Source organism: Malus sylvestris, chromosome 14 (genome assembly GCF_916048215.2).
Source record: "Malus sylvestris chromosome 14, drMalSylv7.2, whole genome shotgun sequence".
Taxonomy (NCBI): Eukaryota; Viridiplantae; Streptophyta; class Magnoliopsida; order Rosales; family Rosaceae; genus Malus; species Malus sylvestris.
This window is the reverse complement of record NC_062273.1, coordinates 22,349,077-22,366,995: the sequence shown is the minus strand read 5'-3', so window position 1 is coordinate 22,366,995 and position 17,919 is coordinate 22,349,077. Positions and strand designations below refer to the sequence as shown.

The following is a 17,919-nucleotide window of genomic DNA, read 5'->3' as shown; positions in this document are numbered from 1 at the left end:
TAGCTTATGAATCCCGACTAGAATGGGATAGGACAAGCTAAAGACGTTCAAGGGTAGATAAGTTTTTTGTTGTTATAGCAGTAAATACGTTTGCACAACCAGGATAATACACGATAGTGCAATTGTAGATGTTGGTTTAGTTCTTCCATTTGTCACTGTTAAAAATTTAGCTTATTCCCGGCGAAAGTGTACTCAAGAAATTGTGGGGTTGGTGAAGATTTTGAACACGTTTCTCCACAGAGAAATGTTAACCAGCTTTTGAAATAAAGATGATGACTGCTGACTTTAGGTCATGGATAAGATGTTCATTTCAAACGGTTCTAACCTTTGGAAATTAAAAGCGATACTCCGTCGTGTTATCTCTGCACAGCAGAAACATATGAAGAATACGTCATACTGGATTTTGAAATGATCAGAGTCAACAAAAGGTGTAAAACAGGAGCAAGGTGAGACAACACTTCAGTTGTCAGGAACTTTACTCATTTTCAACAACCCAAACTAATTTAACTTTCCTCGGTCGTAAGTGAGGAAAACACTATAGCCGAAAGGTTCACCAACAATTTGTCGATAAATCGACAAGATCAAAGATATCTCAGTTTCGCAATACTTTGCAAGAATTTCAACCTTCTTCCACTAAACCTTTTTTGGAAAAAGGAAAGTCATTTGCCGAGATCACGTTTCCCAAGAAAATACCAATTTAGCAATGGTTACTCAAGAAAGTCGTTGGTAAGACTACTCCGAATTTCGTTAGGCTATGAAAGAACTCTCGATTTCTAAAAGTTAATCGGAGAGAACAACAACTCGAAGTAGGATTAACGATTTTAGTCGTCAACCGACTAAGATGTTGAAGTCTAGGTACGACTCTAGGGTTTGACCTTTTGCCAAGTGGATAGGTTTGAGGTTCCCTAGATAAGGTATTTGGTTGGATAGGCGACAAGGGCCCTTCATAAAAGTTACGTGACGTCTTCTCTTAAGACGCAGTTATAGTTCGAAAAGACGCAAGGAAGAACTAGTGTAGTACATAAAATAGATCGAGGTGTACCTCACCTCACTAATTGGTGATGGCTCTATAAGGAATTGGAGAAATGACGCCAAAGGTACATGTCCTCGGATTGTACGGTACTGCTTCTTTTCTCTATGCCTTGCGCTACAAAGTCTTCGTTAGTTTCTCGAACTTATTATGTTCCTACAGCAGGAAAATTGCTTAAGCTTTGATTCCGCTGTCTTTCTGTGAAAGTGATCGGAAAAGTGACTGGTTGAAAAGGTTCCGGTTACCTAAATGGGTGGTGTGGTTAGTACGACCACGAGCTTACTGTTCTAATGTAAAGCTTACTGCTAAGCTTCCACGATTCTAGTTTCTTCGGCTCAAGTAGCCACTGTAAATCAGTCTATTAGTAGCACGGCTAATTAACGTGCTTAAGATAATTTAATATTGTTTGTTACCCTGAAACTATGAACTGGCATTTTGGCATAAAGGTATAACTCCCAAATACTAGTACCTGTGTCCAGTATCTGAAATCATACCATCGAATGTTGGTCAACGGTCTCTAGATATCGAACAACATCGTCAATTAGTAGTGTCACCGTAGGCTGATTACGGGTTAGAGCCCGTTCGGTAGTAAGCTTCGGGTAATTGGAAAATGAACTAGTCAAGTGAAGTAGTTTGTTGATTCTATGAGTATTTGGTTACTGCTTTTGGGAGTTCTGCTACTCCCAGGATATGACAACTCATACCTATAAGCCTATACTCACTCAAAAGATGAGTACAACATCAAAAAGAAAGTCTGGGAATTAGAGTTGGTTGGAAAGGCCCAAGGCTGGAAAAGATCTTGCTAAAGATCTACTTTAAGAAGAACTTTATTAGGAGTCGATCTTCCTCCTGAAGATCCAGCATGAACATCAGTACGTTTGAAGATATTAGTGCTAACAGGGACCAAAAGTGATTGTCCCTTAGATGATCTTCCGCAAAGTGCTACCACTTTAGCACCAGGTTATCGCTCAAGACATTTCTAGAATCTTGACGAAATAAACTTCATAGGAATTCTAAGAGATGGTATACTAAAAGGTTCTACCAAAGAAACAAAACCATTTCTGATTTCCTATCTCGAAGGGTTAGTAAAAACAGTGGGCAAAAGAGATAGGATTGATCGATAAATCCTTGTTGAAACTTAACTCTTGATGCATTAGCCTGGCTGTGGGGCTAGCAACTCGTTCCCCAAAACGAAACTTCCTTGGTAGGAAGAGTCGTCGTTTAAAGTCTAGGGGCGATTGCCAAAATGATTTTCCAAAATGAAGACAAGTCGTCTAAAGTACCCAAAACTTAGGGAAAAGTTAGCACGTTTTTCGTGCTCGACGAGGTGGCAAGATTCAACACTTAGGTTCAAGAACCAAGAATGCTTACATCACATGTGTGATGAATGCAATACAGCCCAAACTTATACTATGATACCAAACTGACACACCCCGACCCGGAATGTCCACTTTGACTCTGAATCGAATTGTGCTGACCAATACCTGGAAGGTGTCGAAGTCATAAATTGTAGTGTAGTGGGAAAAGAATGTGAATAAATTTAAACCTAAAAGTGCCTAATCAAAAAAGTGCGCAGGTGAGCAGGATTGAACCCATTTCACATGTGATGTCAGAGCATAAGATAGTATAGTAAATAGGATGAGGGTTATACCACTGAAGATAACCATCTCCTAAGATTTGCCAGAATCCTCATTTACACATTAGCACAACTACTAAACCTAGAAGGGCGAAAAACAAAGTTGAGTGGGTTAGCAAAACAACGTTTGTAAGAAAATCTTTATTTTCAAACATAGTAACCCCTCACTGTAAAACAAGTATAGTTTCCATAAAACATACTACGTAAGTATGTAACAAAAGTACAACAGCAATATAACCATAAATATGCCAAGTCATGATATATCAAATGCCGCAGTAATATAATCATGTGTAACTAAGTGCTCATCCATCTAAGCTGACACACGAGTTCATATATATAATTTCTGATATGAATAGGACTGTGTGTAATCAATACGCTCTAGTACTATAATCACGTGAAGGCTTGTGCCGAAGCATGGTCACATACGAGTCGAAATTGCCTAATGCAATATGTACGACAGGACTGGCACCTAACTTGGATCCAAGGTGAGCGAACGGTGCGGATATGAACATACACGTGAAGGACTGGCCCTTGCCCTAGGGCGAGTACTAACACAAGGGTGCAGCAATGATGAGCATGTACAGTTATGTATGATTGTCATGACAGTAATATCCCAACCATATAGCAGCATTTATCACATTTAATATCACAATAACGATACTTGATAATATAAGCATAAAAATGGAGTAAATACGCATTTATGAAAACTATAACTATGTATAGATATAAAAACAAACTGCCCATTCACAGATACGTAGTCAAAATGAAGCCTCTAAGCCTTACTTGACCCCATACGTCCTCAGGATACGTTTCCCCTATATATGAATTTACTAATTAACTTAGTTTAATAACACATAATTAACTTAGTTTAATAACACATAAATGGAAACTTAAATAAAACCTCTGTAGCTTGCTCAAACATAGGGTTTGAATATATGAAATCGATCTACTTGACGTCACAAATCTATACAAATTGACAGAAGGTCAATCGGAGGCCGGCCATACGCACTACCATGTGCAGGCAAGGCCTTGACGTCCGTTAGGAATATTCTGTCAGTTTGACAGAATATTCCGTTAAATAATTAACAGAGTTTGACGCCGTTAGAATATTCCATCAACTTTGACAGAATATTCTGTTGTCTTCTCCGATGGTCCTCGTTGGTTTCCGTTGTTTGAACTTGCCGGAATGTGGAAATTTTCGCCAGTTTCTAGGTAAAATTTCAAACTTTCATATCTTCTTCATTTCTCAACCATTTTTCATAAAATTTATATAGAAATGAAGCTTATGAAGTGTAGAATCAGATTATACCTTTTGGAAGTCCAAGAATGGACGGGAAAAGGCCTGAAATTGGTTCGAAAGGTTCAGCTAAAAACTCAACTTCTTGAAACCGAGATGTTTCACGTCAAAGCTTGCTCAAACATTCACTATAAAGACCTCGAGGAGTTGAGTGGAGGCCTTTAAACTTCCTAAAAATTTGTAACTCGTTTGCAACTCGTCAGGGAAAAACTAAGCCGAGTCGGACCTCCAGAGTTCAATGTCCAAAACTCAATCAAACCACGATCCAAGGGCATGGTTGTGTTCATGGTGGTGAGAAGAGTTCGATGGTGTGGTTTTTAGGTCACGTTTGTAAGGTTTGGTGTATGTTTAAGGGAGTTGCAGGATAAAAGAGGTTGCGAGTTTGAGAGAAAGAGAATGAGAATAGAGAGATCTTTACAAACTGATTGGAGGAGAAAAAGGTGAGAGTGAAATCTGATTGGTGAGCGAAAAAGAGGGAAAACAATTGATTGGGTGGTGATGAGAGATTCAATGAAAAAGCAAAAGTTTGATTGGTTGCTTGTGTGAAGGAGAGGGGACATAGATCCACCAATTAGGGAAGGGATGGATTTTGTACAATTTTAAATGTACAAAATTTGTCCTCCTGACACTGTTTTGACACTGTAAATTTGTATGCGCGTGTACAAAAATACCCGTAGTTAACGCACTTTAACGAAGCGTAACTTCTTCGTTACAAATCTGATTCAGGTCTAACTCGCGTTCACGCATTCGTAAAGACGAGTACTATTTTAGTACAAAACAAATAAAATGAAACTGAAAACCGAAAATCACGTCCACGTCATATTCCACTTTTGTCCAAAAAGGGTACAATCATCAATTCACACCAACGGAAAAGAAATTACAGTTAAAAGTAGGGATGGGTCGTCACAAAATGGTCCATTCAAAATTAGGTTAATCTGAATGAGTTAGATCTTTATTTATATAAAAGTAAAACAAAAAATAAAAATAAAAACTTAGAGAAGAAAGTGAAAAAAATAAGGAGATTTAACATGACGAACAAATTAGCTTGATATGTCAAAAAAATGAGCTTGAGTTTTTTTTTTTTTTTCTTAAGTTGAAAATATTCAATTTTCTAACATCACATTACATTTTCAATTAAAATTATTTTGGACATAAAATCCATCTCTAATTAGGGTTTAGAACTGAAATGTTTTGCCTTAATTAGGGTTTAGAACTGAAATTTTGTTGAAGCTAGCAACACACCGTTGGTAGCAATAAACAAAGCTGGCAAGGTACTGCATATGACTCTTTCAACATCCGAAATAAATGGCCCCAAAACAAAAATAAAAAAGAAAACAAAAACAAATTTACAACTACAAATTACAAATATAGTAAGTTTGCTTACAAAACCCCAACAATTTTCTATAATTTAACAGTTAGCCAAACCAAATATTTGCATTATTATATTTCTTTTTTGTTGCCTAACTGTCAAGGAACATGAAGTTTATCCTATAATTAACTAATTAACTGCCCTTGACCCATCTCTTTCATATTCTCCCTTCGACTCATTTTTTTCCAAATCCAATTATCTTCTACTTCTCTTCTTCCTACCGTTTGTGGCCATTCCCCATTGTTGTCCTCTCTAATGGGTGGCCAAAATTCAAAGCTCACACCAGAAGCCGAGGCTGTGCCTCCTCGAATCCGTTCCCTCTTGCAGAGGCGCTTCGAGGAGATGAAGAGCCGGTCCAAGGCACGAAAGCTAAAAGCCGCTAGTACTCTCTCCAAGAAACAGCTACTTAAGGACGGTGATCAGGAGGAGGTTGATAACTCTCTCCCTCATTCGCTGCGGTCATCCCCAGAGTCCGACAAAATAACACGTCCGAAGATACCACCAACATTGGAGAACAAGTCCAAGGTTGCACCAATATCGCCGGAGCGTGACAAAGGCACGAAACAGGCTGATGATGAGAACCAAAACAAGGAGCAGATCAAGACAGATGGGACGGAATGTAGCGTTGAAGATCATAAGGAACCAAAGGGTGTGAATGTGTACGTAGGAGGGGTTTTTGCAATGGAGGACACCACAGAGGGAGAGGAAGAGGACGAAGATAATGAAGGTGGTATTAGAAGAAACAGCGAATTTTTTATGTGTCCCGCGTCACCAAGTTTTAGAGTTTATTGCATGGAAGCTCTGGAAATTGAAAATGATAGCAGTAAGTTTTGGTACAGAAAAATTGGATGCAACTTTTTTGTAGCACATTTGAATATTTCATAAAAAAATATGAACATTTGTGGAATTGATGCATACAAATGCAGGCAAGTATGACAGCACTACAGATGAGGATTTCAAGCACAAGAAGTCGCCAAGTGCTGCGTCTGCAGACAGCAATGTTGATAGCGTAGCGTCAATGACTGATCACCATGATGTAAATATCTTATGAGCATTTTAAGTAATTGATTTATTAAGCAGAAAAAAGTTTGTGATTTTGTTCCGAAATGTTTCATTCATGTTTTCAGGGCCAGGTAACAAAGACAAAGAAGAAAGGAAGGAGAAGGAGAAGAGTGAAAAATGGATTCGGTGTAAAGAATCTATTGAACATTAAAGGATGCTACTACCCAGGTTGCAGTGGTGGCCACGACAGAGCCACCTATCTGGCCAAGAAATCTGCAGCCACTTGATCGCGCTAGGAATTGTACGCTTGATATACATTGTTGATCCATTCCCTAATAGCGGTTGGGGTTTAGTGGTTGTCCAACATATGATATCAGAGCTGCGGTTCCAAGAGGCCTTCAGTTCAAAATCTCCAAGTCCCCACAAGCCATTAATCACAACTGCAGGATGGGAGTTGCACCTATACTGTCGTGCAGGATGAAGCTTCGTGTAAGAGAACGTGTTGGCTTGAGTGATTGTCCATGAAGATGAGCAAGAAGAGTGATAGTATTATTTTCGTACTTTTCCTTCGGATCTCTTTCTTGTTCTTGGCCATTGAGATTTTCATTTTCCTGCAATTCTGGGCCATGACTCACTAAGGTGATGAACAAAAATATTATGCAAATTTTTTACTATTTGTACAATGATATAATCCATGCATGGAGGTTGCAGACAACTGACTAAAGGTGGTGAACAAAGTTACTTGTCTCAAAAAACTCAAATATTTCATTCAAAATTTCAACTACCACTTTTGAGGAGAGTAATTCAAACTTTAGCATAGGACAAGAGGGCGCCTAACCTTATTCTAAACTACTTTAATTCACGGAGGTGAATTTAAACTTAGGTGCAAGGGAAAAGGCACGCTACCCCATCCAACTGGCCTAATAGACACCTATTTAACAAATCTTTCTTAAACCTCAAAGAAAGAGACAGAAATCCACGAGGGTTTAGACGCCTTTTGGATAGATTTCTTAGAGATTCTTGTATCCAAGAGACTGAGATTTGGATGCAATGCTAATTTTACACACTAAAGAAGCTATCAAGTTAACAAAAGAATATATATATATATATATATATATATATATATATACTTTGAATAGATTGGGTGTCAAGTTAACAAAAGAAGCTATCAGATATCAACTGTCCAAAATCACAAGAAAATCACATTAACTAATATAGATTAAATTTCACATCATTTATATAATGACGGATTATCGGAAAATCACAGTAATTATTTACAGTGAAACCACACATTATATTAGTAAGACAGTACTTAAATTAAGGACACAAACTAAACCTTAAACAACAGCAAATAGAAAGAAGTCTGTAACAGATTTGTTGGTTGTTGTGGAACCCCGTATCAGTGGGGATAAAGCAAAAGAGATTATTCGAAATTTCGGAGATTGTGGATGCTACGGGTTTTTCTGGGGGTATTTGGCTTTAATGGAATGAGACTAAAGTAGCTTGTGAGCAAGCTCTTACTGTTCAAGTATTTTATGATTGTAAGCGTAGTTGGTATTTTTCTGCTATTATGGCAGCCCTGATATTAAAAAGAGAAAAGCCTTATGGAAATTTTCTATAATTTTAAGTCTAGATGTGATCTTCCTTGGCTTCTTGCTGGAGACTTTAATGAGTTGTTGGCCTGTGATGAAAGGAAGGGGGGCTCTGGAAGCGTTAGTTTGGGTGGTTTTAAGGATTGTTTTGATGCTAATTTTATGGTGGATTTGGGATTTTCGGGTCCATTTTTCACTTGGGATGGTGTTAATAAAAATGGTGTAAGAGTCTTTGAAAGGCTTGACAGGGCAATTTGTGATATTGGTTGGAGGGAGATGTTTCCTGAAGCCCATATCAAACACCTTGCAAAAACTATTTCTGATCATACTCCTGTGCTCATCACTTTGGAAAGCAAGCATATTCCCAATCCAGAGTTTAAACCGTTTAGATTTGAGGCTATGTGGATGAAGCATGAGAGTTTCAAGCATTATTTGGAGTCTAATTGGAAGTCCCAAGATGTTGGTATAAATCAGAAACTTGGTTTTCTTTCTGGTAAGCTGAGATGGTGGAATAAAAATATTTTTGGTCGACTTGAGTGGAAGAGAAGAAGGTTACTTGCTCGAATTGAGGGTGTTCAAAAGACTCTATGTAATAATTGTTGGCTTTTTTTTGTTGAGGTTAAATACTTCCTTATCTAAGGAATATAATAATCTTCTTGAGCAAGAGGAAATTTTTTGGAAGCAAAAATCAAGAGTTAAATGGCTTCAAGAGGGAGATAGGAATACAAGGTTCTTTCATCTTTCTACCATCATTAGAAGGAGAAGGAACAAAATTGAAGGTTTGTTGAATAATGATGGCGTGTGGGTGGAGGATAAGGAGGATCTCAAGCAGATTGCGGTGCATCACTTTTGTTCTTTATTTGCTGATTCTTTTTATGGGACTTCTAACGGTGTGATGCCTAATCTTTTCCCTTATGTCGATCAGTCTTTGCTTGGTGCTTTAAAAGAAGATGTGTCTCTTCAAGAAGTTAAAGATAGTTTGTTTTCTATTGGTGCTTTTAAGGCTCTTGGGCCAGATGGTTACCCTGCTGCATTTTTTTAGAATTTTTGGGAGTTATGTAGCTCTGACATCCTTTGTCTTATTACTGAGTGTTTTAAGAAGGACTCTATTCCAGATGGTCTTGGTAGTACCTTAATCACTCTTGTTCCTAAGGTTGATGGCCCTCAAGATATTTCCCAATTTCGTCCTATAAGTTTGTGTTCTACTTTGTATAAGGTGGTGACCAAAATTCTTGTTAACAGATTGAAACCTATTATGAAATCTGTTATCATTCCTAATCAGGTTAGTTTCATCCCTGGAAGACATATTACTGATAACATTATAATTGCTCAGGAAGTTTTGCATACTTTCTCCATCACTGAAGGGGCCAGAGGCTATATGGCTTGGAAAATTGATTTGACTAAAGCCTATGACAGACTTAGATGGGATTTTATAAGGGAAGTGCTTGTTGAAATGGGTATTGATGATTTGACTGTCAAGCTTATTATGGATTGTGTAAGTAAAGTGGATTACAAGATTGTAGTTAATGGGGAATGCTCAACCAGTTTTAGGCCGGAGAGAGGTGTTAGGCAGGGTGATCCTCTCTCTCCATATCTTTTTGTGTTATGTGTGGAGAAGTTTGGGCATCTTATCAATGAAGCTGTCTCTAATAAATGTTGGAAGCCTGTCAAAGTGGCTAAAAAGGGGTCTGCCATTTCGCATTTGTTTTTTGCAGATGATATTATTCTCTTTAGCGAGGCTTCTATTTCTCAAGCTAAAGTGGTTAAACATTGTTTGGACACTTTTTGTTGTTTGTCTAGGCAACAAATTAGCTTTGAGAAATTTCAAATTTTTTGCTCTTCTAATGTGGACAGCAGTGTTGTTGATCTAATTAGTAAAATTTGTGGCTTTCCAATTGTTCAGGACTTGGGAAAGTATCTAGGTGTGCCTTTAATTCATTTTAGAATTAATTCCAGCACCTATATGGAGGTTGTTAACAAGGTTTAGAGTAGACTCTCTACTTGGAAAGCCAACACTTTATCTCTTGTTGGAAGAACTACTCTTATTCAAGCGGTTACTTCAACTATTCCAGTTTATGTGATGCAGACAACCAAGCTCCCAATTAGCACTTGTGATTTAATTGATGGTTTGAATAGGAAATTTTTGTGGGGTTCTTCTGAAGTCAAAAGTAAAACTTGTTTAGTTAGATGGAGTTCTGTTTGTCTTCAGAAGAACAAAGGTGGTTTGGGTCTTAAGAGAATGAAGTACATGAATGCTACTCTTTTGGCCAAGTCCAGTTGGCGTTTGTTACAACGAGATGATGATCTTTGGGCTAGTACTTTCAGAGGTAAGTACTTAAGTGGGGTGAATTCCGATATTCTCAAATGGCCAACTGGTAGGGTAGCTTCTAGCTCTTGGAGGGCTGTGGTTTATGGTGGTCAATTGTTGGAAAATGGTCTTATTTGGAGGGTTGGCTCAGGTGCTAATATTAGTTTTTGGTTTGATGCCTGGCTTGATGATGGCATTCTCACTAATAAGGCCTTGATTCCTTTGGATGTTTCTGCTAAAGCTGTAAAGGTTATAGACTTTTGCTATGGTAATTGTTGGAATGTTTCTGCCTTGAGAGCTGTTCTTCCGGAGGAATATGTTTGGAAGATTTCTGCGATTCCTATTGGTCTCAACGATGGAGATAGTGATTGTATTATTTGGAAGCATTCAAATGATGGAAATTTTAGTGTTAAATCAGCTTATCTTGCAAGTATTGATGATGAAGATTTTGTCGATTGGAGTTGGAGTGATATATGGAAGCTTAAGCTACCTCCTCGAGTGCTTCATTTTTTATGGTTGACTCTGCATGGGAGATTGCTTTGCAATGAACAGAGAGCTAAGAGAGGTATAACTGATAATTCCTATTGTGACTTTTGTGATGGTTGTGTTGAATCTATTGATCATATTCTTCGACGGTGTGATCGTGCAAAGTTAGTGTGGAATCAATTGGGTATGCATTCAATTGTTTTGTCCTCGGTTGGTATTGACTTTCATGATTGAATGAGAGTGAATCTTTTTTCGAGAAGATTGCTCTGCCAGAATCTGCATTGGTGGGGTGTTTTTGCCTTTGCTTGTTGGTGGTTATGGAAATTGAGGAATTTAAGCATTTTTGCGTCTGATTTCATTTTCCCAAGTCAACCTTACATTCTCATTTTTAAAGCTGCTAAAGAGTGGTTTGAGGTGCAAAATTTTGGTGCTAAGCCTGTGAAAAGTAGGATTTTTTTAGCCTGGGATCCTCCTTCTCCTAATTATGTCAAGTTGAATGTGGATGGCAGTAGGAAAAGTGGCAAGGGGTGCTCTAGTGCTGGTGGGATTCTACGTGCTGCTGCATGTGTGTGGATTGCTGGTTTCACTATAAATATTGGTGTGAGGAGTGTGCTTAATGCTGAGTTATAGGGTCTTTTTCATGGCCTGACTCTTGCTTGAAGATTGGGTTATAGAAAAGTGCTTGTTGAATTGGACTCCGTTGTGGCTATTACCTTAATAATGGATTTTAATTCCTCTATGCACCCTCTTGCTCATCTCATTACTGCTTGCCGGGAGTTATTGCGAAGGGATTGGATTTGCTCGGTTTCACATGTTTATTGTGAGAAGAATAGAGTAGCTGATGGTATGGCAGATTTAGGCCATAAGTTTTACATTGGTCTTCATGTTTTTTATGAGCCTCCTCCTCTTGTGGATAGGTTGATCTTTGAGGATGCTGTTGGGTTTCCTCATACGCGTTTGTTAATAGTAAGTTGTTTTTCTTGGGTCTTTTGACCCCCAATTTTACCAAAAAAATAGAAAGAAGTCTATAACATATCTGAGTCAGAAGGGAAGGCAGAGTTGAGAAAAACCTCATCCTCGACTAAATTAGTACGAGAAAACCAATAGGAAGGAGATATTTCTGAACTTCAGTAACCCTCATCATCTTGACTTTGCTAAGGAATGAAGAGACTTCATTAGCTATATATTGATGCTTAATTAGTCATCTTCCACAGGAAATATTCTGAAATTTCAACCATCGTTTTGTATATATATATTTTTGTGTAATTACTCTCTTACCTGCTCAAAACTTGGACTAATATCTCGATTTATAATTGACATATTAATTCAGATGTTAGTGAAATGTGGCGTGAATGCCACACGTGTTTGCGTGAGAAAGTTAACCAAAGTGGACTTTGGTGAAAGTCATTAAGTGCATTAGATGAAAATGTCATGGGGAGGTGAAATATTTTCTTTTTGTATGTAAGGAGTTGTCGGACCAAACTCCTATAAACAGAGGCATGTTTGTAACTTCATTACAACACATCAGATCAAGAGTGAAAAACAATAATATCAATATCCCCCTCCTCTCTTTCCCTACGTCCTTTATGTGATATATTACACTCGTTCCGCTTCTATCTCTAACAAACGTTATCTCTCACACTTTTACCTATTTACAACATCAGATATCTATGGAAATATTTTCAGCCTTTTCTATCCGGTGGAATATGCAAATTCTAAAGAGTCATTGTAAATAGTAAACTCAGAAAGAATAAATAAATATTTTTTTTTTTAAATGTAGAGCGTTCACTGTGCATGTGAAACAACTACTGAAACGACGTCGTATGAAAAGGTTAAGCTTGGATAAACAGAGGTATGCACGGAGAAAAACAATTAAAGGTGTACAGAAATTATTCCCTTCCCGATATTGTTTTGGCAAATGATATTGGAATACATGTTCTAACTTATAGGAAAATAGTTTGTCCAGATTGTGATTTGATAATTAAGCTGCAGAGAGTTCGGGGTCGTTTGAAAATGCTTATCTAAATAGCACTTTTGTTCACGAGCGCTTCTATACTAAGCAATTATATATTAATCCCCCATAAATTCTGATTTGCTTCAGGAACAAGCCTTCTCCAATGCAGCATCAATGTCAAAGAAAAGCACTTGATTTGAAATACCGTACAGAAGAAGTGGGACTATCTTTTCTGGCGTTTCGGTTGTGTGGATTATACAACGAAACACTTACAAGGGTTTATATTACAACAAATGGGAACAATTAATGAAGGAAACAAATAAGATTGCAATCCGAAAAACCAAGCTAAGCTCGACAGAGACACCTAATTTCAAAGGAGGCCAAAAAAGATTGACAGAAACGATACTTTCTCTACCTTAAGCTTTCAAAAAACACCCTCAGGAATCGATTATTTACTCTTAAACAATAAATTCATCGATAGCCCTATCGAGGAAGGCTTGAACGCCTGGATGAACTTCCGAGGTGGAGCCATCAAGGGGTCTTCTCTATTTGTTTTCTTCCTCCTTGAAGGGCCCCCGCCTGCTCCCACGCTTTTAACAGATGATGAAGACTTTGTGTTCAAAATCATTGATCCAAATGAAGCATCCGTCGTGAGAAATGAGAGCGGTCCTTTATGTGATGCTTCTTGTGGGTATCCGACGGCTCCATCCTGATGTGGGGGTGGGAATTTCTCACTCTTGCTCTTGGCATTTGCTTGTGTCATCACTCTCCACCTCTGGAAATCAGCAAAGATCAGAATATAAGAGTTAGCTAAGACAAGCACTACCCAAAATTAAGGCACAACACTGCTACTGCCACTGTTCGCATACTGATTTTCCTTGTGGTGACTACTCTCTTTCCCAACCAAAGCATAGCAATATCAAAATGGGAGGAAAATTGTTAGCTGATATGTTTGTATTACGGTGATGGTGCCCAATGTAAACTGATGCAATGATCCAATACTGTCAGATCTACCCCATTACTTAATAGTTCAAGAAATTTGGCATCGTCAAAAATATCATCACCACATTCTATTAATCAAGTTGAGCTCATGCCAAACAGAGAAATGTCAAAAGTCAGGCTCAACCTAAAATTCATAAAACATAACCCTAAAACTAGGGGAAGTTTAATTCCAGGTTCATGTCTGTATACTGCACCGAAAAGGGAAAACAGAAGTCCTTGACACGCAGAATATAAGACCTGGATGCAACTAAGAAAGGGCGGAAGCCTATGCAGTTCGACTCAGTATTATGAAAAGCCCAAATGACATTCCAGAAATATTAAGGTTATTTCTATTTTGAAGGAGTGGGGTAAGATGTGTGTGTGTGTGTGTGTGTGTGTGTGTGAGAGAGAGAGAGAGAGAGAGAGAGAGAGAGAGAGAGAGAGAGAAGCTTCACGTACATCTAAGTTTCCTTGAGCCTCTGCATTAGCTTCTGGAGCTGGAATTGCCCGACCAACTCGATCACGAGCTTTAACTCTCCTGGGACCTTCAGCAGCATTTGGTTTCCCACTGAGACCTCTTTGCCTGAGGACAACAAATATCATCTGTTATCATATGCTCAAATGAGAAAGCAGCAAGCATGAAGAAAAGTAAAAGAGTAACCTTCTAGCTTCTTCATCTCGTAACTTTACATCCATTTCTTTGGCGGGCGGATATTTTGGTAGACTTGATGGCTCACAAGCAAAAGGCTCGGTAGTAAAGAACTGTACCCAGATCACCAAATATGCAATTAGACACAATAAAAATCTGGCACAGCCAGCAGGTCAGTTAATCATAAAGAACGCAGTCAGCATTAAGCACTTGCTAACTTCAAGAGGGTGATATATGTTTCTTCTGGCAAGAAACATAATTTTTAAGAAGACTTCTTCAGTAGACACTGAATGCCACAGAGTCCTTGAACTAATTAACCACTCTGATGATTATTTTCTTTTTCTTTTTCTTCTGATGCAAGATGATGTTTCTTTTCAAATTATTAAACTTAGCTTCACAATTATATTTTCCTCAGAGAAAACTGGAATTATATAGAGGGTACTTACTTCACTATTTAGAGCAGCGGTGGCAGTGCCTCGTCCATCAGCATCTAGTGACAGAAGAGATTCAACTAATGGTAGCGAAAAAGGTGGGAAATCCTTGAATGTTTCCGCTACACAACGCTTGTATGGCTGCTGTGGCTTAAAAAGTGTTGCATTTGGCAATTTATATTTTTTCCAGTATTCCTCAGATGGGGAGCCACATAACTTAAATATCTTATGCAGTTGTTCAACCTATACAGGAAAACAATTCAAAGGTGTTTGTTTCAAAGGTGTTTGTCAAACTGAAGTCATATGAATGAATAGAAAATGTCAACACATCAATCAAGAAGATTTAAGATACCAAAGTTCAAACCATTTACATGAGACAAGAATAACATCTCACAAGAACTATTGTATTTTACTTGTAGACTTACAAGTATAAGTGTACCAAACGAAGATGCAACATAGTTTCAAATAGAGTGGAGCACACATCATTACTCATTACTCAACAATCAGGAATAATTGATTAACAGGGACAGAACAGATAACCTAAAGAGAAAAACAACAGATTAAACAAAGTAAACATAATACCTCCGTCCGTCCTGGCATAATAGGCTTCCCGGAAAGTAACTCTGCCAAAATGCAGCCCGCGCTCCAAAGGTCAACTCCAACTCCGTAGAAAGTGGCACCAAGAAGAAGTTCAGGAGGGCGGTACCAGAGAGTGACAACTCGACTAGTCAAGGGTTGCCTCTTCTCAGGATCAAAAAAAGTAGCCAGTCCAAAATCAGCTATTTTTAAAATTCCTTCGTCGTCAATTAACAGATTGGAACCCTTGATATCCCGGTGCAAGACACCATGGTTGTGGCAATGCTCAAGCCCAGACAGCAGTTGTTTCATATAGCACTTGACCTGACAAGCGAATATCTTGAGAAATAAACCAGCCTCTCAATGTCATAATTCCATGCATGTGAAATGAAGAGCCAGACAAATCAGATCCAAATGGTGCAGGAAGTCAGCTACAAGCCTACCAATAAAGATGCTAGCTTACTTTCTGTAAGATACAATTTTAAGCCCATTCATCAATTTTTTTCAAGTAACTCCCCATTTTAATCCCGAATATCTTTTTAAAGCTAGAAAATAGTTTGTTATATAACTGAAACAGTTGATCTTTAGTGAACAAAAGTTTGGCATAAATACCTCTAAAAAAAGGAAAAAAGGAGTTTGAACCAATCTAATATCTATACCAAATACTTGAGCAATTTTGATCTCGGTGGACTTTCGGGTTAACTTAAGCTGCACTTAATGGAATTTAAAATTCAAATTCTTTCTTCGCGTGTACACAAAACAATAAAAAAGAACAAAAGACATCCCTTTCTTTCCCTGAGCTTCTAACCAATTCCACCTTTATATCTGCACTTAATAAAGTGATGTGAGCAACTGAATATTTGCCCGAATTCACGTACCCCAAACGATACCATAACATCGTATGACATGCCGGATGCACATAAATCATAAATCTGGAATCCCAAACTAGCAACTATGGGACCCAATCCAGCCTAGAAAGGTCTCAGGTTAACATCAAAAGCTAACAGAAAAAAGGACAACTACGGCACACGAGTTCAAGAACGAAAGTAGACAACAAAATCCAAAGACATAAAAACAACCCAGAAAAGCAGACACCAAAAGTCCAACTCAAAAGCACCCAACCCACCAACATTACAAAGAAATATACATTCTACACCCAACAACAATCCAACCCAAATCAAAATCAACAACACAAAGCATCGACTTCACGTACTAATCGAATTGAAATCCAAAATGTACCTGAGGCTCAGTGAATTTCACCCCGGAGCTGGCGGCGAGGCCCGAGAGATCGTGCTCCATGTACTCGAAAACCAAGTAGAGGCTGCAGGACATTCTTGAAGTGACTAACCCTTCAAGCTTAATCACATTGGGATGGTCAAGTTTTCTGAGCACATTGATCTCTCTGGCCATGAATTTCACACTCTCTGGCTCCAAATTATCAAACCTAACCTTCTTTAATGCCACAATTTTACCACTAATCAAGTCCCTTGCTTTATACACATTGCTATAAGTCCCTTGCCCAATCTAAACAAAAATTAATAAAAATAAATAGAATTCAGATAAATTAAATTATAAAATATATATGAATTCATAGAAATTAAATTCAAACCAGATAAAGTTGCGATTTTGAGCACCTTAGCGAGCTTCTCGAACGTGTTGGCGCGCCGAGGGGTCCAGCCCTGGATCGCATCGCCGGCCACGGCCAGCAGCCACGACGGCCAACCTTCCTGTTTCGCCGGGAAAGGCTTCCGCCGCTCGATCGCCGGGAAATCACCAGTGTGATTCGCTCTGTTCGCCCTCTGCCTCGCTACCACCTCTTTGCTATCAGACCTAACGGCCTCGACTCGCTCAGTGGCGCCGGATGGCTCCTCGATGCTCCGGCGACGGCGCCGAGCTTCACCGGAACTCCGTTGACTCCCGGCGGCCGATGCCTCCGTGCCCAAAACGCACCCCATCGTCTCAGCTCTCGGAGCTCCGGCGACTCATTTGGGGACAAAGATATCGCAGTCCGGCGTCGTTTCAACAGCTTCAAGCTCGCGTATTGTATTACTGTATAGTATTGGACTGTCACATGGATGACGACCGATACGACGTCGTGCCGGGAAACTGAAATGGAAACCGCGGCGGGAGGTGGCGGTTTTAACGACGGGAGTACGGACAAACGGGGAGAGAGAGAGAGAGAGAGATGGCGTCTGTGATCCGGTTGCGCCTCTGATGGAGTTCAGTGTCTGTCATCAGAGTGAGAGTCTTACTTGTCAGTTGGTGAGAAATATTGAGCCACGGATTTTCGGTTTAATTACGGAAATGCCACTGGTTCTGGGGTATCTAATTGGTTGATTTTTACGATTTACCGCGGGCGGAGGGGAAAAGGAGAAACAGAAAAGCTGGTGTCACATGAAGTGTAAAAATTGGGAGTTGGGACCGCAAGAGTCAAACCAGATGTAGAAAAGCGACTTTTCGACAAAGCTCTAGGGGCAGGGGAAGCACTTCCAACTTATACCATCATCTCGTGATAATGATGCAAATATATATGGGTATATTATCGTAGTTGTATATTCGTGCAATGTAAGTTTTTTTTTTAAATCAGTGATTTGAAGAAATATTTATG

At 38.9% G+C, this 17,919-nt stretch overlaps 3 protein-coding genes across 4 annotated transcripts in view; 2 read left to right on the top strand and 1 right to left on the bottom strand.

The window, feature by feature from the left end:
• The window catches only part of LOC126599286 (uncharacterized), a 33,400-nt gene that overhangs the window by 3,849 nt on the left and 11,632 nt on the right, over positions 1 to 17,919 (top strand). The window lies entirely within an intron of this gene.
• On the top strand, positions 5,492 to 7,049 carry LOC126599285 (uncharacterized). Its single transcript, XM_050265642.1, has 3 exons — positions 5,492 to 6,155; positions 6,259 to 6,368; positions 6,460 to 7,049. The coding sequence occupies exons 1-3, from the start codon at positions 5,588 to 5,590 to the stop codon at positions 6,619 to 6,621; spliced, it is 840 nt and encodes a 279-aa protein (XP_050121599.1). The 5' UTR covers positions 5,492 to 5,587; the 3' UTR covers positions 6,622 to 7,049.
• On the bottom strand, positions 12,852 to 17,550 carry LOC126599272 (probable serine/threonine-protein kinase At1g54610). 2 transcript variants are annotated; one of them, XM_050265624.1, is made up of 7 exons: positions 16,946 to 17,550; positions 16,551 to 16,835; positions 15,318 to 15,650; positions 14,751 to 14,978; positions 14,317 to 14,417; positions 14,115 to 14,238; positions 12,852 to 13,449 (listed from the first exon to the last, which is right to left on the bottom strand). In XM_050265624.1, the coding sequence occupies exons 1-7, from the start codon at positions 17,264 to 17,266 to the stop codon at positions 13,123 to 13,125; spliced, it is 1,719 nt and encodes a 572-aa protein (XP_050121581.1). In that variant the 5' UTR covers positions 17,267 to 17,550; the 3' UTR covers positions 12,852 to 13,122. The 2 variants fall into 2 exon arrangements, with proteins under 2 accessions (XP_050121581.1, XP_050121582.1); XM_050265625.1 differs by having other exon boundaries at positions 15,318 to 15,635.

Coding starts and splice junctions, on each gene's coding strand:
- LOC126599285 (XM_050265642.1), top strand. CDS start 5,588: ATGGGTGGCCAAAATTCAAAGCTCACACCAGAAGCCGAGGCTGTGCCT. Junction 6,156..6,258: donor GGAAATTGAAAATGATAGCA/GTAAGTTTTGGT, acceptor ATACAAATGCAG/GCAAGTATGACAGCACTACA. Junction 6,369..6,459: donor CAATGACTGATCACCATGAT/GTAAATATCTTA, acceptor TCATGTTTTCAG/GGCCAGGTAACAAAGACAAA.
- LOC126599272 (XM_050265624.1), bottom strand. CDS start 17,266: ATGGGGTGCGTTTTGGGCACGGAGGCATCGGCCGCCGGGAGTCAACGG. Junction 15,651..16,550: donor TGAAATTCACTGAGCCTCAG/GTACATTTTGGA, acceptor TTATTTCTCAAG/ATATTCGCTTGTCAGGTCAA. Junction 14,418..14,750: donor CCGCTGCTCTAAATAGTGAA/GTAAGTACCCTC, acceptor ATCTGGGTACAG/TTCTTTACTACCGAGCCTTT.